General features: G+C 40.2%; 3 protein-coding genes across 4 annotated transcripts in view; 2 read left to right on the forward strand and 1 right to left on the reverse strand.

Annotated features, from left to right (window-relative positions):
• The window catches only part of LOC104130879 (TM2 domain-containing protein 3), a 7,303-nt gene extending 5,648 nt beyond the window's left edge, over positions 1-1,655 (forward strand). The window contains exon 5 of the mRNA XM_035899322.1: positions 1,569-1,655. Coding sequence (XP_035755215.1) covers positions 1,569-1,587 — 19 coding nt within the window. The 3' untranslated portion in view covers positions 1,588-1,655. The remainder of the gene's footprint in view (positions 1-1,568) is intronic.
• On the forward strand, positions 1,575-9,768 carry ADAL (adenosine deaminase like). 2 transcript variants are annotated; one of them, XM_035899319.1, is made up of 9 exons: positions 1,575-1,699; positions 2,233-2,293; positions 3,065-3,152; positions 3,734-3,815; positions 4,601-4,727; positions 5,408-5,488; positions 6,521-6,659; positions 7,159-7,259; positions 8,757-9,768. In XM_035899319.1, exons 1-9 carry the CDS (start codon positions 1,611-1,613, stop codon positions 8,946-8,948), a joined length of 960 nt encoding a protein of 319 aa, XP_035755212.1. In that variant the 5' UTR covers positions 1,575-1,610; the 3' UTR covers positions 8,949-9,768. The 2 variants fall into 2 exon arrangements, with proteins under 2 accessions (XP_035755212.1, XP_035755213.1); XM_035899320.1 differs by having other exon boundaries at positions 1,636-1,713; positions 8,757-9,767.
• A 2,977-nt stretch (positions 9,769-12,745) lies between these two features.
• On the reverse strand, positions 12,746-15,613 carry LARP6 (La ribonucleoprotein 6, translational regulator). Its single transcript, XM_035899533.1, has 3 exons — positions 15,564-15,613; positions 14,941-15,133; positions 12,746-13,813 (listed from the first exon to the last, which is right to left on the reverse strand). Exons 1-3 carry the CDS (start codon positions 15,611-15,613, stop codon positions 12,746-12,748), a joined length of 1,311 nt encoding a protein of 436 aa, XP_035755426.1.
• Positions 15,614-19,564: the final 3,951 nt, after the last annotated feature.

The following is a 19,564-nucleotide window of genomic DNA, read 5'->3' on the forward strand; positions in this document are numbered from 1 at the left end:
CGGGCGGACGGACGGACCGACAGCCAGCCAGCCAGCTGCTGTTTCATCAGAGCCTTTATCAAACGCGCGCTTCTTCTGAGGTCCTTCATCCCGCAGGCAAACGCGGTAGGTGCTCGCCCGCCCAGCTCGTTTGCAGCGCTTAGCGTCTGATCTTCTGTCAATTAAATCAAGTCAGCGTGATTTTTCTTTTTTTTTTTTTGCCCTGTTTTCCCCGCAGCGAGCCCAAGGCGGCTGCCTTTTTTCTTTTTTTTCCCCCGTGTCCCGAAGGGTGTGCCTGACTTTTAGCGTGTCTGTGCTATCGTTTTGTACGTGTTACTGCCTTTTTATCGGTGTTGCCGTTCTGGTCTGGCAGCGCAGCCAGCGGCACGTACTCCCGCAGAGAGCTTACACAGGCAATGCACAGGTGCGCGACCAACCCCACATCAGATCACACCATCCTTGCATTCTCGTGCTCCTCTTCAGGAAGGTGGTTTTCAGGGTTTATGTTTAATGTCTAACTGAATTCTGTGAGGGATTTCACTTGTAAGACTGTGAAAAATTTAATGTAGCAGTATGTACCTGGCTTGATTTCCAGAAAGTGGTAAGCAGCCACAGCTCCCGGTGTTTAGTTGGGAGTTGTGCACCTTCACGGTCCAGGGTAAGTGGGCCCCTTTTCCTCTGCTTGCGAACTTAGTGCTACAAAATGGGAATCTGAAATATAATACTTCACAAAATCAAAACAGTTCAATCTTGAGGGAGTTACAATTTCAACATGTTTTCCAGTCAAAGGCTTGAAGGAGTATTTCTCCAGTTTTATCTTTTCCCAGTGAGAAGGGATGCAGTCCGGGGGGTAGGTAGCAAAGCAGATGCCGTGCAGGTACACTTTGAAGGAGCTGGGAGGGCATGAGGGGCCTGTTCATGTGTCGGGAGCCAAGAGGCGGTAAGAAGGAGCAAATGGAGGTGAGGAAGTGAGGAATGGAGCTGGGGATCATATGTTTGGACCCCAAAAGCGGGTTGTCAAGAGCAAGTCTGGCAGAAAGCAGTCTCAGAGAAAGGAGGGCAATTACTCCAGTTGCTGTTAATGGCCAGAGGGACTGTCTTCTGGATTTCTGGTGTGAGTTAAGACTTCAAAGCGTGAAAAAAAGAAAGGTGAGTGGATATCCAGGTGTTGCTATTTTCGAACAATGTAAACACACATTTAACTCGCAGTGGATGGGGAAAGAGGTCTTGAATAATTATTATGCTTTTCTTAACGCCAAGGCGGCTGCTGGCTTCTTCCTCACCTTGAGTCGCACCGCTCCAGCATTAGCGGGGGAGCCCTCCTTCCTGAGCCACTGGGTGCCCGCTGTGGTCAGCGCTAACTACAGCTCGCCCAGCGAGCAGGAACAAACAGGGCAGTCTCAGTTGAACCGGTGCGTGCAAAAGCAGGAGGAAACCATTATCAGCCAAACTCAGAGATAACTGTTATTTTATTTTCAAACTCGGAGTGAAACAATAAGGTAGGATACAAGAACAAGTAATACAAACAAGATGTAGAAGCCATCCTTTTCACCAGACACAAATCCATCCAGGATTTTTTTTTTCTCTAGGAACTTCATGCTCATTTGAACGGCTGTATCAGTTCTGCCACTATGAAGAAACTCATGGCCCAGAAGCCATACCTTCAGATCCAGAATGGAATGACTGTGATTGACAAGGGAAAGAAAAGAACCTTGGATGAGTCAGTATACACGCGTGTGTGTGATGAACATTTACTGAGTGTCTTTTAATTATGTTCAAAACAGAGACATGTATGGCCTTACACACTGCAGAAAATACATTTTCAAGTTTTGGTTGCAGTACAATGTTAGATTTTTTGCTATTTGTATCTATAGAATAACTTCTTAGGTGTTTGCAAACTAAATGGAAATCCTGTATTGATTAATTCCCCTTTTAAAGGATGGAAAACTTTAATTTGTAGCATATGCTCTTCCATTTCTCTAGAGAAAATGGACTCATAGTTTCCTTTTTTGGAGCCTATATGTTTTCCTTCGTGCTTCAAAAAGCTTTGTCATAATAATAAAAATGTCTGTTGCAAATGCATTGTTAGCATCTAAAATCAGAAATGGCCATTCAGATGGTGTTTGTATTTTAAGCTACAAGGTGGTTAATCGAGCATAGTGAGTGCGTGTTTTCAAAGTGTAGATTTTTTTTGAATACTCATTTTACTGCTCAAAGTTTGTCCATTGTGGGTTTTTTAACTTTTTGTTTTAGATGTTTTCAGATGTTTCAGATAATCTATCAGATTACCACTAGGACTGAAGATATCTTAATGGTAAGTTAATTAAAAGTTTGCTTAACACAAGCAAGCGATACACACAGTCAAAATTAGTTGGATTAACAGCATTGGGTTCCAAGTAACAGTGTCAACAGTGGTCCCTTCAACTGGAGGTCAGAATCATTATTGTAAAACACGTGAACTTAGAAACACAGGATTTTATATAACTTTTAGTTTTTGTGAAAGCAGTCAGCTTCCGATATGGTGGTCATTATGACCACTCGGATGCTTGGACTGATAACATCTTAAAAAATGCGACGATGTTCGTTGTTACCAAAGCTTTGATTTACCTGGTCTCCGGTTTCTCCTTGGGTTCATTACATGCCAAAACTACAGAATTAGAATTGCCCTTTGTTCACCACAGATGACAAAACCGTCAAGGAGGACAGTTGTGTGATCAAACCAGGGAGCAGGAAGTGGCGCGGTCTCCTCTCCTCTCCTCCTGTACGGGGGCTCTTAGGCAGCCTGTTAAATGACAGGAAGGTACAGCGGCTGTGCAAGGAGTCATGACTGCACCAGTTGAGGGGTATTCTTGTTCAGACAAGGAAATTCTCGTTTGTCCTAACTCTCTTCACCGTCACTGAGGGAACCAAAGGTACCTTCCGTGGGGCAGTATTCCAGAGAGGGAGAGCGCCAAAACCACACAGGGCCTGAAAATTTTGCAGGTGTTTCATGCCAGAAGATATCTGTGTCTTTTAGTTGTGACGGAAAATATAACCCATTATAAGCATTACTTTCATGATGCTGAATACACTGCTTCTTAATCAGATAACTAAAGATGTTATTAAAGAATTTGCTGATGATGGTGTCAAGTATCTGGAATTGAGAAGCACTCCTAGAGAAGAAAAGTCCACAGGTACAGTCTGTTCTGGTTATTAATTTGTAAGTCTGATCTGCTATAAAACTTAGTTAAGACTCTGTTAATGACAAGTAAAGTCAAATTTAGTTGGTTCAATAAAAATATACTTTAAATATAAAAGGAAAGATTTAACCATGTAAAGCATGTCACTGTTAGATTTTTGAGGACAAAAATGTGTTGGTTATTACTCTATTACCCAAGAATTTGGATTATTCGCTTTAGTATGACACCTGAGTCTGCTAATATTTTTAATAGCTGATATTTTTTCTTCTTGTTACTTCATTTTTTATTTTCTTTTAGATGTGGTTTAATAGAAATGCATAAGACAAGTCCTGTTGCTACTCGCTGGTTCATGCCAAGTTATTTTCCTTCTTCCAGATGCTTAGGAGAGGCTTAATTCAAATGTCTGCTTCAAACTAAAGCTCTATTTATAAACAGAATTGGAACTATATAGATTAGAAGACTATGGACTAAAATCGAAGGTGCAAAATGGAACTTAGGAGGCTAGAGAGCTCGGTCTGCAACATCATAAAATCAATTCAAATGTGTTTATTCCAAATGTGTACATGTGTTTGTAGGTATGACCAAAAGGATGTATGTTGAAACTGTACTTGAGGGTATAAAGCAGTGTAAAGAAGAAGGCTTGGATATAGATGTAAGGTAAATAAAGCACACGGAATACCTCTGTTTCAAGGTTTTGCGTAGTCCAATGCGCAGTCGTGGTTTGCAGAGAGGTTTACAAACCATCAGTATAGGAAAGAAAATTGTGCTTAAACTAGACTACATGAAATGGAAACAGGTAATTCATATGGAAACCTGCATTTTTATCTTCCTTTTTACTGATAGAGAACGAAACTGGGTAAAGCTTTTCAGTTCTAAGACTGTCCATTCTCTGCAGCATTTTTGGGAAAAGCAGTGTTTTTGATGGAAATTGCATTAAAGGGCTCTTTTTTCACAGCCTAGATTGATTCCAAAGATTTTGCTTGATTAGCTGTATGAACAATCTGCTGTCAAGGAGAGGCAGTCCTAACCAGCAGAGAAGTTTCCGAAGGTGGTGGTGGTTGCTTGGAGGCAGTCTGCTTGCCTGTCTTCTGTACTCTTAGTAGCAACCCTTGTTAGATTTATTTGTGGAAGCTGAAGAGTTCTCGTTCTTCATGTGTGCACCTTGGAGAGGTTGCTCGCTTGATAGTGCAGGCAGTTGGTGGGCGGTGCATTGTTCCCTGCCCTCCCTTTCACCATGGCTATTGCATTTCACAGGCTAATGGTTTTATCTAATTTGTGTCCCCCTGCACGCTGGTACCTCCATTTCTTTAACAGTTTCCGAGGCAAATATTCTTTATGCTCAACCATGAAAGATGTGAAGTGCCGTTTTTGTTGGTATCAGATTTGTTGGTCTCCTGATACTACAGCTTGTGTTTAATGAAATATGTACATTTCTATCCTAGACTGTTAATAGCAATAAATAGAAGAGGTGGCCCGGCAGTTGCTAAGCAGACCGTTAAACTTGCTGAAGAGTTTCTCCTTTCCACTGATGGGGTCGTGGTAGGACTTGACCTCAGCGGTGATCCCACCGTAAGTTTTTGTTTTATTTTGGTCTGTTCTTGAAGATAAATATGTAAGGTTGTGTAACAGCAAGTGGTTGTTCTTACAAGTTCTTGTCGGATGTTTGTTGCTAGTTTGAATGGATTGCTCATAATCTCGATACCAGCTTAATCCCTGTTGCTTTAGGGGACAGATGCTCTTAACAGAGAATCAATAGATTAATATATGACACTAAAAAACAGAGCCGGTTATCCGGGAATTGTCTGTTACTGAATTGTCCCAGTCAGATTGACTGGGTTGAGGCAAGTTAAATAATACTGCAAGTTGACACTAGTTTAAATTTCATTTAGATGCACCCAGTGCTTATTGCGTATTACGAAAGCAAAAATGTTTGAGGCTAGCTGTGGAGTTGAAATGCAATAGCTCTAGGTGATGGTTGTAGAAAGGATATCAGAATCGAGGCGGTTGGCTTGTCAGTGCTGGGCATCATCTGCACTACTGACGTTTGACCAGTTTGTCTGAACTGTGCCCGTATAGCAAAACATTGTGTGACTTGCTGCCTTCACAACTGAAGTAATGGGAAAAGAAAAAGAATTCAGTGTAACTCTATTTGAATTAAGTGTTTTGATATTGCTAGGTTTCTTAGTTACTGTAATAGGAGGAGTTTTATAAAATAAGCTGTAGAATAGTGATGTGTTTCTGTCTTCAAGGCAGGACATGGTCAAGATTTTTTGGAACCACTCTCAGAAGCAAAAAAAGCAGGTCTAAAGCTGGCGTTGCATCTTTCAGAGGTAAAGTGTTCTTTATTTTGGTCCTTTTCTGTAATTCCCATTTTATAAAAACCTCGATGAAACTAAAATTAACTTCTGCGCATTCTGAGGCGAAAGTGGTAATAGTTCGGGGTATTGTGACAAGGGAGAAGAAAACAAAGAAGAGAAATCTTCAACAATCTGTTCTGAATCAGAACTGTCAAATTAGTTCTTACTGTACTATATCTGCTGGGGGATTAGGCGTAAATCTGAAAATTAGTAATATTCCAAGAGATACGCTGTTTTCTTCCTGGTAGTTTATCAGAAGTCATGTATAGTAAAATTTGCACACTTCCATGAGTTCTGTTAGCTCTGTTTGTATTAGTAAGAGAGCTGGGCCTCTCCATGCAATCTGTTGAAGTGGTGGCTGAAGTTTACTCTGACGAGTCTGATAAATACTGACAATATTTTTATTTCTTCAGGAAATGAAGCATGACATATGATATCATGGGCCTATTTATACTTGCTTCTATTTCATTAAGGAGGCTTTTGCAGGACATTCCTGCATGCTTCTCTGAAAATTTATTTCTTAACGTCTCAGTTTTCTTTTGGTTTTGTTTCATTTTTTTGTTTGGTTGGGTTTGGCCTCTTGCAGTTTAAGTTCTTCATGCACTGTTTTTTTAACCTCTCTGTAAAACCAGCGATAAAGGTTTTCTTGACAGGGTAGTTTTGAAACTGAAGCGTACAAATCTGATCTGAGGCCTCTAGCTGAAAGTACTTCAGAACTGTCAACCCCCATTGTCTGTCTTTGCATGTCAGTTAAGGATTGTGGCTTCTTCGGTGTGTAATTCCAAGTTGAGAGTCACTTCTCATGCACTACTTCTTTCTTTACAGGGTAGTAATGCAGATATTTAGTCTTGCTAACACTTTCTTTTAAGTAAGATATGTATTTAGTCTCACTACCATTTTATTTTAAATAAGATATGCTGTGAAAATAGAACTGGAAGTCTGTTGTAATTATTTAATGTGCTGGTTTATGCTGCCTTGACAGAGTGTCAAATATATTCTCTCTAGATTCCAAATCAAGAAGAGGAGACCAAAATTCTCCTGGGCCTGCCTCCTGACAGAATTGGACATGGAACGTTTCTCAACTCTGCAGCAACAGGTTCAGAAGAGTTAGTGCCACTTGTTCGACAGAATCGTATACCTATTGGTAAGGAAAAAAGTTATGAACATTACTTGGTGATCTCTAGATTTCAAAATATCATACGTACTGCTGATCTGGTAACTCCGGCTTCTCTTTGACCAGAGGTGACTTAGAAGAGCATGGCAGCATGTGTGAGGGAATAGCCTATGAAGGTACACTGCTAGTGCTTTTGTGTATCTGACATATTTGTGGCAGCAGACAAGTATTGATGTCTCGGGTGAAAACAAAATCATAACTTTTACTTACTGTGCAAGGCTGTGGGGTTTCTCTGTCTGGTTTGCAAGCTCCGTAAATTTTACACCCAATGCTTATTTCTTTAGGAAGAAATTGATTGCCAAACTTTCCTCAGAGCGTATTACCAAATATTTGAAGCATAGAAAATCAGTGAATAATAGCTGATTTTAATTTTCATTCGGGAACAGAAATAAGTCAATTAATGTGTCAAAAATGTAATTTGTCTTTTGTTCTGATGCATATCCTTGTTTCTTCTTTTTTTTTCCTTGAGAACTTTGCATGACATCAAACATCAAAACTCAGACAGTGCCTTCCTGTGACAAACACCATTTTGGATACTGGTACAACATGGGCCACCCTGCAGTGCTTTGTGTAAGTTTTTTTATTTTAACCATGTATTTAGGCAAAGGGCCAAACTTGAGTGAAACTGCAGGAGTTCATCTCCTTTTATGGTTCAGAGCTGACTTACTAACAATTTCTGACCTTCCAGCAAATCATCTGCTTATAGGAAATCATAATGTCTTGTTTGAGAAATGCTTGCAATACAAATGGGAAATTTTAGTATTTCTCTTGGGTTTATTGTAAAGCAAGACCTTTTTTCTGTAAGATAAGATGATCAGCTGTGTGTGCAATGAACTTCTTAACTGTCTGCATAGTGACAGATTTCTCTTACACATACTGGCCCAGTGCTTGCAGTTAAGCTTGTGCTTACCTGGGTATTTATCATGTTGGACGAGCGCTCTTGAGTTCTCTTGACAGCTAATTAAGGTCCTTAAATGTTGAGGTGCCAAGTACTTCTGCTGGCATTGGCAGGATGTTACTATCATCCTGTTGGTTTAACCCCTGTAATTTGTAGCATTGTCCAAGTGTGTGCATATGTATTAGAGCATTGTGCTTATTATTCAAATAAGCCTCAATCCTTTATTGTATGAAGTGTTTATTATTGAGTTTGAACTCTGTTGTATGAGGTGAAAAATAATTGATGATTAGAGATTACTTCAGAGATTTTCAACTGTATGAAGTCTAGATAAGTCACCTAAGAAAGCAGTTTACCCATAAAGGCCTATGAAAACAGGAGTAGTAGAAGAAGGAGATGGAGGCCCCATCCCTGGAAGCATTCAAGGCCAGGTTGGATGGGGCTCTGAGCAACCTGATCTAGTTAGCGGTGTCCCTGCTCCTGCAGGGGGGTTGGACTAGATGACCTCTAGGGGTCCCTTCCAACCCAAAACATTCTATGATTCTATGATACAGCGTCTTAAGTGTAGCAGAATGTAGTTAGCATTCTTCTCTGTGGGGACGCAAGGGCTCTGAGTCGCAGATGGATAATCTCGTTAACCCTGAAATAATCCCGATTTGCTCCTTTTAGATGAATACTCTTTCGGTGGCTTTTGACCATACATGCTTGGTGCTAGCGTAGTACTTTGGTCAGTATCAAGAAATTGCCCTAGTTGAGACTACCTGCAAAGGGTGAGAGAGTTTCTTCCCTGCCAGTGTCGGAATACGGGGTGTGCTCTGCTTCCCAGGTCTGAGGAAAGGGAAAAGAGGAATAAGGAGACATGCGCATACTAATGTAGCTTGCTTGTATGCATCATTTCATAGCCACCTTCCTAGCAATTTTAATAGGAAATCCTGTTTTCTTGATAAATTGTGCCATCACTTTAAGAAGTTTTCTTGTATGTTTGAATAATTCATTAATTTTGAGTGAAAATAGGGCAAATAAAGTATGAAATAATTACCAGCAGATGAAAGAACCATGGAATAAAATGTGAAACAGCAAGATGAAAGCAGTTTGCAATGTGTGGGGAAAAAAACCCTTTTTGATGTAGAGGAACTAATTGAAACTTCTTTTTTCTTTCCATTTAACCCCAGACTGATGATAAAGGCGTCTTTGCCACAGATCTGTCGCAAGAATACGAGCTGGTTGCAAAAACATTTAATCTGAATCGATCACAGATGTGGAATCTTTCCTATGAATCAATCAACTACATCTTTGCTTCAAGTGTAGTGAAATCAAAGCTGAGGGAACAGTGGTGTAAACTGAAGCCCAGTCTGTTTGATTAATCAAACTGTTGTTCTAAACAGCTTGGGTGCGTTAGTGTAGTTAATGAGCATTTTTTACTGAAGTCCCTGGCTTTTTTCAGACTTCAGGTTTATAAATCCAGCCCATAAACTGTGCCTGTGCAAAATGAAGATGACAGGAATGCATCCCCTCTCAGTGGAGACAGAAGTAAATGTTCTTTTGTAGTTGGGAAGGGCTCTCAACCAGCGATTAAAATTCCAAATGTGTCGTCACATCATTTCTCTCCAGTTGATATGATATTTTTAAAAAATACTTAGTTGAAATATGCCATCATACTACAAATGTCTGAGAGTCAGAACAAAGTAAAGGCACAGCCATCAGGGTTTCAGACACCACTGTTGGCAACGTTACAGGCAAGCAGTTGGTTTGTATGGTGTATATATTTGGGGGTTGTATTGTTTTTTAAACAGAAGTTTTGAGCGATTGATTTGAATGTGAAGACAGAAACAAACTCGGGGAGAATGAAATCTTTGTCTCAAAGGAATTAGACGTTGCATCTCTTTTTATCGGCGTATGTGTGTGACTGAAGCCTGCTGTGGACCGTGTAGCGATGTGGTGGTGTCTGTTGCGGCACCTTTGTATTTAGACAAAGTTAAGAATCTGGAATGCTTTGGCAAACTGTGAACTATTTGGGGGAAATGGTCTAATTCTTAAAATGCTTTTTAGAATTGCTGTTTGTTTCTTGTAAAAAACCAATAAAAATAGCTTCAACCTCCACGTTTTTGGAACCGCTACTTCGCGTGTGCATGCGTGTGCGAGGTCTACAGGAGAGGAGCACATAACCAGCTGCAGGACTTGGCAAGCGATAGCCCCTGGTGCAGCTCGCTCCCCGTGTCTCTGTGCTCGTGTGTTCTGGTACTCGGGTATCAATATAAAATATTGATTAAAATATTGATTATAAAATAGCAATATAAAGGTACACGTGCCACAGTATTGAATGCTAGATACTGCTAGCTAGTGTAGGAAGTATCCAGAGAGAAGGTATTTCATACCCAGGGTATTTTTGCATTGATTAATTGAGCAAGCAGACATTCTGGGCTCCACAAGGAATACCGGATGTAAATGCAATGACACAAAAGCTGTTTGTGACTTCTGTTTTGGTCTTTTTTAATAAGATAAGCATAAAAGGAGTTGTTCTGGCTCCAAAATGGCAATAAGAAACCAAAAGGAAACAAAAAAAAAAAGGTGGGGGGCACGACAGCAGAGAAGTTGGTACATCTGTGTGGTTACCTGAGGTTTCCACAGGACGTTTTCCAAGCAGAAAACATTCGTCTTGGAGGTGGGGGAAAATTACATGAAGTAGAACCGTGGTCATATATTCTTAGCTGAACTCAGAAAAAAAACCTCAAGCTGACTTTTTAAACAGTACTTGAAATTACTTTCCAAATAGTTTCACTGATCACGTTATTTTTTGTTGTTTGATCAAGTTGCATTATGACTTGCTGTTTGAGCAAGTTTGTATTTTCTTTCTACAAAAATAATTAGTGGTAAATGTATTCTTTTTCCTGTCGTATTGTCTAAAGACATGTTGAGAAGCTTTCTGGAATGTTACAGTTACATCTTAGTCTCAGGATAAGTGGGCCTATGCTCGAGCGAGATGGTGTTTTCTTGTAAAATAAGCTTTATAATACTTGTATAGGTTACGGCCTTCTAATAACTCTTCAGTAACATGGTATTTGGTTTATTGGCGAAGAAAAACTGTCACTTCCTGTTTATTTACTAAGGGGCCATCCTCAGTGTTCATTTTATCTGTCAAGTCTAAAACTTCCTACAGCAAAATAAGACATAATTGACATCTGGTGAGATTTTTACTTTCAAACCGTTACTGTTATACAGAAGTTAAGTTTGATTTTTAAGATTTCCATGTTGAATGTGGCATGTAGATGTGTTCATTCTGAGAGCACAGCCTGGGCAAATGCTGCTATTTTCAACTTCCTTTTTTTTCCTGCAAGCATATGGTGTCTTAAGAGACTTGTAACATTATGGACTCTTACATACAGTTCTCAGTATTTCCATTTAGTTGATTTCTATGTGCCTTCAGAATACTGCCTCGCATCAGTTGTGGTGCTGCCCCCAAACAGTTTGGTACATGATGACACATGGATGCTGCATAGTTTTGTAATTCAAAACCTTCCCTGCTTATTAATGAGACAGCAGCATTCTGGACACACAGTGAAACAGAAGGCAACTTGGAGGATTCAATTTGTGTGAAGTACCAGAACTGGGACTGTATTTGGGTCGCTAAAGACTATTTTGCAGAACGGGGGGATTTCTGTGCACTGGTTTCCAGCTGCGCGTTACTACAGTTGTTTACACTGCAGAATTGTTACGCCTAGAGTGGAAATGGAAGCTGGAAAGGATGGGGAATGAAGAATCATCATCTGATTCGACCTTTGTCGTGCACAGTTCCCAGGCTGCACATCAGAAGCTGAAGCCTTACCTTCTTACTATCGCTGGGCTATTTTTCAGGAGTGTAACGCTTACAAGTGAAACTGCAGAGGTTCCTTCTCCGGCTTCAGGTAGGATTATAGTTAATTATCACTTAAGTGCTTCTTGCTGAGCCCGCTTGTTAAATTCAGAGTTAACAGTGAGATAACCAGGGTTATTGTATAAAAATGACTGTGACATACACTCAGAGTGCAGTATCACCACTAAAGTGACCTTCAGTAATGGGGTAGAGGACCTTTTTTTTCCCCCCTCCCTTGAATGCAGTGGAAATGCCAAGCAACTATTTCTAGAATTTCATGTGGTATAAGATGAGGTTTAAGTATCTATTCAGGTACAGCTCAGCTTACTTTTTAAGTACACAAAATAGATCTAGAACAAGTTAATATTTTTGTTTATTTCCAGCTGATTATATGAGTTAACAGTTACAGAGCAGGCTTCAATGCTCAGAGTCTTTATTCCCATCCCATGAAAATATACACTTTGGTCCTGCCAAACAATACTGTCTTCAGAGACATATGTGAGCAAGAGAGCATCTGCGCGTGTTCCCTTAGAGACAAACGCAGTCTTCAAAACTTCTGTTCCTTGCGATTAGGCTGGTAGCATACCACAGCTCACCACAGTACGACCGCTAAGGTGTAAGTATTTACACGCTGCTCTTCAGGATCATAGCTTTCCAAGTAATGTAGTTACATGAATGATTTATATGCCTGTTTCAAACTAATACATTAAAACTAATAATGCAGCTAAGGGTGTTACGTTAGGTAAGTGCACAGGATGATTAAGAGACTGGAGCATCTCTTGTACTAGAGGCCTGGGGCTGTGTAGACTGGAAACAGCTCAGGGGGCAGATCTCATCGCTGTTTTTTTATATCTCTCTGATGGGAAGGAGTAAAGCTGATGGAGCTAGGCTCTTCTCAGCGACACCCAGAAACAGGAAAAGGGGCATAAACCCAAATGGGAAATTCCAGCTGAACATCAGGAAACACTTTTTTTACTGTGTGGATGGTTGAACATGGGAACACATTGCCCAGACAGGTTAGGGAGTCTCTAACCTTGCAGATACTCTAAACCCTAAGTGACCTGCTGTAGCAGACACTGCTCGAGCAAAGGGGCTGGGCTGGACAATCTCCAGAGATGCCTCCCAACCTCAACTTTCTGTGATTCTGGGAAGTGAATATACAAATATACAAGCAAGAAAGTCTCTCTGTGAATACAAAATCTTTTTAAATTAGATACTGACTTAACTCAGTCACTCAAGGGACAATTTTTCATCAGGCTTGAACAAGAGCAGCTGACTGACTTGTGAAATTGTTTTTAAAGAACGATTTATTCATTCTTTGTTAGCCCTCCTCCTTTCACATCCATTGTGGAATCCTTTAGTGCCGTCCGGACCTTTCGGCAGCCGCAGCACTCCTACAGGAAGACCATCTGCATTTTGTATTTTCTGAGCTAACATGGGGCTACTGACCGGACTCTTCTCTAGCATTACAGTTTGAGCTTTTCTTCTCTGTACCCAGGGGCTACCAGAAGGAGTGATACTGCTGTCTGAGGAGTAATCGGTACATCTCCTTAGAACTTCAGGGCTAGTGCTGGGATTAAGCTTGCTGTCTTCAGCCAGTGGAGATTTTTTGGTTGCTTTTCTTAGTGAAGATGGACTGTTCCAAGGACTCGACCTGGGTGACACATTGGGACTCAAATGGTTGTTGGGGTGAATGACGGGGCTCAAGTTACTCGTAGTTTTTGTTGCAGTACTTCTGCGTCCCGACAGTGGCGATGTAGGATTACTCTCTGGGTCAGAAGAGCTATTGGCTGAAGATTCATCACCAACAAACTGAAGTTCCTCCACTCTCTTATTAAGGGATCTACCCTTCTTAAGACTCTTGCTGGTACCTTCTTCACGGTTCTTGTCTTTGGGAACTTTTTTCTTTGGAGGTTTCACACCTATTAGGACAACTTTCATCCCAGGCTCTTTGTTTTCTGCACAGATGAAGTCATGAGCACGTACAGCAGCATCTACTTCTTCAAATTCTATAATTGCACATTCCTGAGTTCCCAGTTGGGTGTACTGATTGCTGACCCTCCTGATCTCTGGTGGTAGATCCCGACCAGGCTTGAGAATACGAACTGATGAAATTACACCGAAAGTTGCAAAGGCTTTGAGGAGATGCTCCATTATCCTTTCTTGCATGCATCCATTTTCTTGTTTGTTATGAGCTTGCAGCTCAGAAGTCATGTGGATATCATACACCAGTATCATCCTGGTAGGGAGGTTTTCACTTGGAAACACTGGAACTGGAGTCTTTCTTCTAACCTTTCTGTTATCATCATTGAGCTCAAGAGTGTCCGAGTACTTCAGTGCATAGGCTGTGCTTCTCCAGTCACGGGTAAGGTGTTTTACCTTGAAGACAGACACAGGTTAAGCTGCACAACTGATCAAACCCACTCAAACTAATTACAAAAAGCGTAAGATAGATGCAGGCTCCAGTCTACAAACAGAAACCTGGCTTTAAGTTTCATGTAGCAGATTTGAGTGAAAGAGTAAACAGTTTTCCTGCTATAATGGGCATTGGTGAGTTCCTGTAAAGCTCACATCCTGTTGAAGCTACTGAAAATAGGAATGACACTAAATCGTAAACTGAAAGTCATTATTTTATCTTAAAGCCCACTCAAGTGATGTTCGGTCATTCCACACCTAGGTCTGAACTGTGACCAAAATGCTTGTTATGTGGGTTTTATTTTGTTAAATCTCCCAAACAAGTAGTTTTGCCAAGTTTATGATTTCATTTCATTGAACTCCTTGAATCTCAGTTTAAAAAAAAAACCCCAAACTTCTCCATTCCAAAGGAGTGTTTTTAAGAGTTTATCTGTTAGCAATACAATGTTTGACGTAGTCTGAAGAAACTGTGGAGTGCCTTAACTTCTAGACTGAATAGTTCTACAAAACTGGCAGATTTAGAATCTTAACAAAATGTTTCTAGTGTAATTTTAGAAATCAGTTACATACATGTATTTACATAGGAGCTCCTAATGCAAGGAAAAAAAGAAAAAAGAAGAAAGTCAACCTCACCTTTAGGTGACTTCAGTTACCAGAGACTTTCTACTACTCTTAATTTTTGGATCTCCATACATTTGCAAAGCTCAGATTCACTATCCCTTCTCAGAGACAAGGAAGAAACTTTACCAGGATTACTTAGCTACTCATGAGTAACTGATCTAGAAATGAATTTTGTCTGGTATCCCGTTTACTATGCCCTACTCTCTCCCAGAATGATAATTTAAAAGTGTAATTGCTTAAAAGCCTATGATTTCCCTAGCCAATCATGAACGAGTTCAGCAGTTGAAGTTCTGGATGAGAACAAACCTAACAGTCACATTAGAACTGAATCAACCCCTGAGAGAGGCAGATAAAGAGGAAAACTGCAAAACCGCCTCTATAAAATAAGTTATTTTCATCTAATCTCTCCTAACGTTTTTAGATTCTTCAGGCTTACACAAGGCACCTCAGGTCTTAAAAAGTTCACTTACCTTCTTAAAAGAAGTAAGGAGCTTAACACTGACATAGCCCATCTTATTTCTTCTCACATGCTTTAGAAGGAAGGCATCTTTTTCAAGGTTCTCATCTGAGAAGTAATATTCAATCTGTGCTATTAACTTCTGGATCAGGTCATTTTCTGGTGGTTTCCAGTTCTGGTCAGAGTCATCATCATTTTCCCCACCACTGGAAAACAGTTAAATCACTTTATTAACAGATCTTCATCTTATATTAGTGGATTAAAATAGGCTTTCAAAATGAAAAGGCATAATGGTAATGCTGATTCCAACTTACTTTATGTGTAGGCACTGAACTGGTATTGCCCTATCCATCTGAGGCAGGAGGCCAGCTCAGAGGATGAAGCTTTCCAGTCAGCATAAGGAGTCAAGTTCCTGAGCTCATTCCAAAAGCTGATCTCAGTGTAGGACAATGGGACATATACACTAGCATCTTGCAAACACTCTGCCAACTCAAATCCTGCACCAAAACATGAAATGCAGGTGCACAGGCACTTGGTGCTATACAAAGTTCCTCTAGTGCCAGCATTTTATTTTTCAGTATGAAGCTATTAAACATAGGCTTGACATTTATGTGCTTCATGAGTAGTGTCACGTACCAGTGAATGAATATTCCAACTTGACACAATTGTGATTTCTCAAGCTGCATAACGGCATGAATGCCTAGCCTGTATCCAGGGGGTAAGAAAGACTGACAGGACTATTGCACTTTTTACAGGTCACTTCCAGAGTGAGAGAGTAACCTCACTAGCAGTTTACCAAGGGGCTTAAACTGGATGTATGTTTCACATTAAGGACTTCGGTGCAGTAGCAGCTCATGTACCTCAGAACAGCTGTGCATGCACACATACGAAGGTTGCTAAGAAGTTCTCATTTCTTTTCTGCCCCTCCCATCGTGTTGTCTGGGTAGCTGTGCAAATGGAGTGCTACTGAGCATCCTAGCCCAAAAAAAGGTAATGCAACCATGTAGTTGAGATAAACTTCTTGTCACATACAGGTACAGCAACATGTTTGTTGCTGAAATACAACCAACCATTTAAACTGTTCTTTAGCATTGAGGTGAACAATTCACCCACACACTACAGACATAGATGTTGCTATAAGAACTATAATGCACAAGTCTATCTTAAGCCAGAGCCATTTTTTTAAAAGCTGTTAGCAGGCTACTTTTGCTGTGGGACCACCATGACAGTTTCTGTTAAAAAACAAAAACAAAAAACAAACCCCCCAAAACCCCCACATCCACTAAGCTCCCTAGACCCTATAAATCATGTATTACTTTGGTGTCCCATGTACCTCAGCAAAAAAAAAGGAGGACCCACACATTTTCCCAAATTTGTCTTAAATGGCTTTTGTAGAGCTTGCGAAATGATTAAACAAGGGAGCAGGCATCACACTAGAGTCCTCCGGGAACACTCTGGCAGGGAGGTTGCAGGCTACTGCCTTGTGGCAGTTTTGTCCCAGAGATGAACGCAGCCTGTGATCATCTTAACCCTGCCTGGCGTGCCACCCTTGCCTGGGGGCAGGCAGAAGTGCTGCCCTGGCAGGTGCCTGCCGTACATCTAACGATACTGTCCAGGTCCACGGGCGCTGCACAGGGAACATGGTCCCAGCTGTGACAAGGTATGGTAGTTCTCTGGGACCCAGCTTTTTGGAGCTAACGATTTATTTACTTATTATGGTTCTTCTGATGATAGGGCAACACATCAGATACATGTGGATGCTCACTCACATAATCCTAGTCTCCTTGTTAAAAATCTCCCTAGTCACTTAATGGGGTATGGTTCAAAGGAATGACAAGAGAGAGTGAGAAAAAGAATTTAAGTTATTTGACAATGCCAGAAGTAGAGGATAATAGATGGAAGTTATGATTAAGATAGTAAAAAACATTTAATGGCAAGCTGTGGGTGCTGGTTTTGGAAGAAAGAAAAAACAAGGTTCAGTGTTTGTTTTTCATTAATGATATTCCCTTACCCCACTACTTCTTTTTTCATTCATTACCGACTCAGATCTAGCATGGGCACAAGAAACATAGAACATTTCAGCATTTTTACATATCCACACTCTGCTAAGAAAAGCTCACCTTCAATTCAGGATGGAGCCTATAGTTTTTTTAGAGGAGTTATTAGTACAGACATTTGCAAGTATTTGGAAGGTTCAGATAGAAAAATGGAGCACCATGCTTGGGAGAAAAATAAAAACTAACTGCATATTTGCAAAGATCAGTACCATCCTTACTTACAGTGTTAATGCACTGAATCAGAGTAAAATAGATCTCATTTCACCTCTCTAAATTAAATATTGGTCACAGTCTGAACTAGACACTATTTCTGTATTTGGCAGATGGTTCAGCTTTTACAAAATATTTAGGGCTCTTACAACAGCCCTCACCAAGTACTGTATGGAAATTCCACCTATAGCAAATGCAGAAGTTTGTAACTAGCTCCACATTCATAGTAATGATCAACTGGTAATATCTCTAGGGTATCAATCCTACTACAGAGGTAGTCAATAAATCAATGATGGTTAACGTGGACAAAAAAAAAGCCTAGTAGTTATTCACAACTTTACTTATTTCTTTATTTAAGAGCATTGTGACAGGTATGTGTGTCAAAACAGTTAGGATGGACTGAAAAACAACCTTCTACCACAGTGACTCATCTGGCTATTAGTCACACAAGAAACTAAACACATCTGCATGGAGAATAGATTTTGGGTTTTAAATATCAAAATTCACAAACAATGTATTAAATTGTCTGGATAGTGTCTACTGTTTGAAGTTTTTGCCAAGTCTTGAAAAGAATGAGGTATTGTATATTGTAAATAAGCACTATGTGGCAATACAAGTGGCAGCATTAAGCTGATGTTCCAACAGTACAATCACGGCAAGGCAAGTCTGTTAACAAAAACTAGCGGATACAATACTGGGTGCCTACTAATGGGACATGTGGCTGCAGCAATCATTAAATTCCTATTGTGAAATGTTATATTTTAGACTGGCAACATCATAAAAGCATTCACCTTTCAAGCTCAGATTCTTCCTGTATTTGTCTGCATCCAAAAAAAACTTAAGCTGAGCCAGAATACCTTTACTTTATGGATAGGAGAACCACCTGTTTTTTTTCAGCAGCCTGCACATCTTCCTGAAGCACCCAGCAGCTAAATGGCTGAGTACTGAGTGTCACAAATACTTGGAGATCTCCCAAAAAACTGTGGTGTCTTGACCATGAGGAAATTGTTTTCATTTCTTAAGTTATAAAACCTAGAAATCAAGGAAGCAGATCTAAATTGTCTGCTAGCTTAGCTGGAGAGTGAAACAGCTTATTCCCAGCAGTTTTAGACCACCACTGATAATTTTCCAAATGTCTCGGTAAATAATTTCCTATCAGATGTTGCATTCACGAAAGTAAATCCTTAGCTAAAGTTACACATAAATGGCAAAAGCATGCGTGAACGCCACTCACCTACTTTTGATGCAGAGCCTTTCTAGTTCTCTCCATGGCAGTACCTCTGGCCTTTCCTGGATCAGGAAGAGGCCATTTACAAAAAGGCAACCTCCACAACAACTGAATATATATCAGCACTGTCAGCAAACATTTCTGGAGATAACACCTACTGCAGAGGATTAAACAAGCGGCATTTAAGAGTTAGCTATTCTGTGTTACAAAATTTGAAAATCAACAGCCATTGCTTTTTCTAGTCTTGGCCAGGGCTAGAAGCTCTTAGACAAGTAATATTGTGAAAGAAAACAAATGTAAAAAATACTCTGAATTTAAGAAATCGGTAATTGGAATGCAACACTGTAGACTGCTGTACACATTGGATGTACAAAAATTAGAACAGTCGCATATGATTGTGGAAAGACTAAGTAGATCCAGTTTAAACATTTTACTTGTGTCTAGCTATGCTCGCTTCCTGTTTCTGTAGTGCATAGTTTACAACTTTGGCAGCTGCAGAAAATGCCCCCTCCCCAACTACCCCTCTGTAATTTAAAATAATGCACTGCAGTTCGTTCTGACTCAGTGCTAGGTAGGATATGAAGTTAGAGAACCGATTAGAAACAAGTCATCTTTGAAGAGAACACTGAATTTCATGCTACTGTACCTAAATCTTTATGTGAGGGAATTTATTACTGCATCTGCAGTGGCAGTACAAAACACAAGATGAACTACAACTAGTGAGCTCTGCCTCTGCAGTTTTCTGGCACAGAAATCCTGGATGTTCCTTTTACAAGTAAGAGATTCTGGTAGGCATCAAAGCAACTTCAGGTATCAGTAATAATTCCTACAAGTTATCATTAAATACAGACAACACTATTGGCATTATCAAACAGTAAAGTGTAGAGTAGATTATAAAGCAGTAGTTTCTTCTGCATTTAAACAGGTCTTGATTTCATGTCTGGTCAACTTATTTCCAAAGCCATAGAACGTGTCTGCTTGTCCATGTCTTAATTCTGCTGAAGAAAATCTCTACGGCTCTATGCAATACAATACAGATAGGAAAAAAAACCCCACCCAAACCAGACAACAACCAACCCTAAAACCCTTTCTGTAAAAGGCAGTGAAATGGAAATGTCGGGGGCACCACAGCCTGGCGTTTC

The sequence above is a fragment of the Egretta garzetta genome, unplaced genomic scaffold, assembly GCF_000687185.1.
Source record: "Egretta garzetta isolate BGI_Z169 unplaced genomic scaffold, ASM68718v1 scaffold287, whole genome shotgun sequence".
In the NCBI taxonomy this organism is placed as follows: domain Eukaryota; kingdom Metazoa; phylum Chordata; class Aves; order Pelecaniformes; family Ardeidae; genus Egretta; species Egretta garzetta.

Excerpts from the sequence above, each read along its gene's own strand:
- ADAL (XM_035899319.1), top strand. The coding sequence starts at position 1,611 with ATGAAGAAACTCATGGCCCAGAAGCCATACCTTCAGATCCAGAATGGA. Across the intron at positions 3,816-4,600 it reads GGCTTGGATATAGATGTAAG|ACTGTTAATAGCAATAAATA; the intron begins GTAAATAAAGCA and ends TTTCTATCCTAG. Across the intron at positions 6,660-7,158 it reads ACAGAATCGTATACCTATTG|AACTTTGCATGACATCAAAC; the intron begins GTAAGGAAAAAA and ends TTTTTCCTTGAG.
- LARP6 (XM_035899533.1), bottom strand. The coding sequence starts at position 15,613 with ATGCAGCTTGAGAAATCACAATTGTGTCAAGTTGGAATATTCATTCAC. Across the intron at positions 15,134-15,563 it reads GTTGGAATATTCATTCACTG|TGGTGGGGAAAATGATGATG; the intron begins GTACGTGACACT and ends ACTGTTTTCCAG. Across the intron at positions 13,814-14,940 it reads TCCTTACTTCTTTTAAGAAG|GTAAAACACCTTACCCGTGA; the intron begins GTAAGTGAACTT and ends TCTGTCTTCAAG.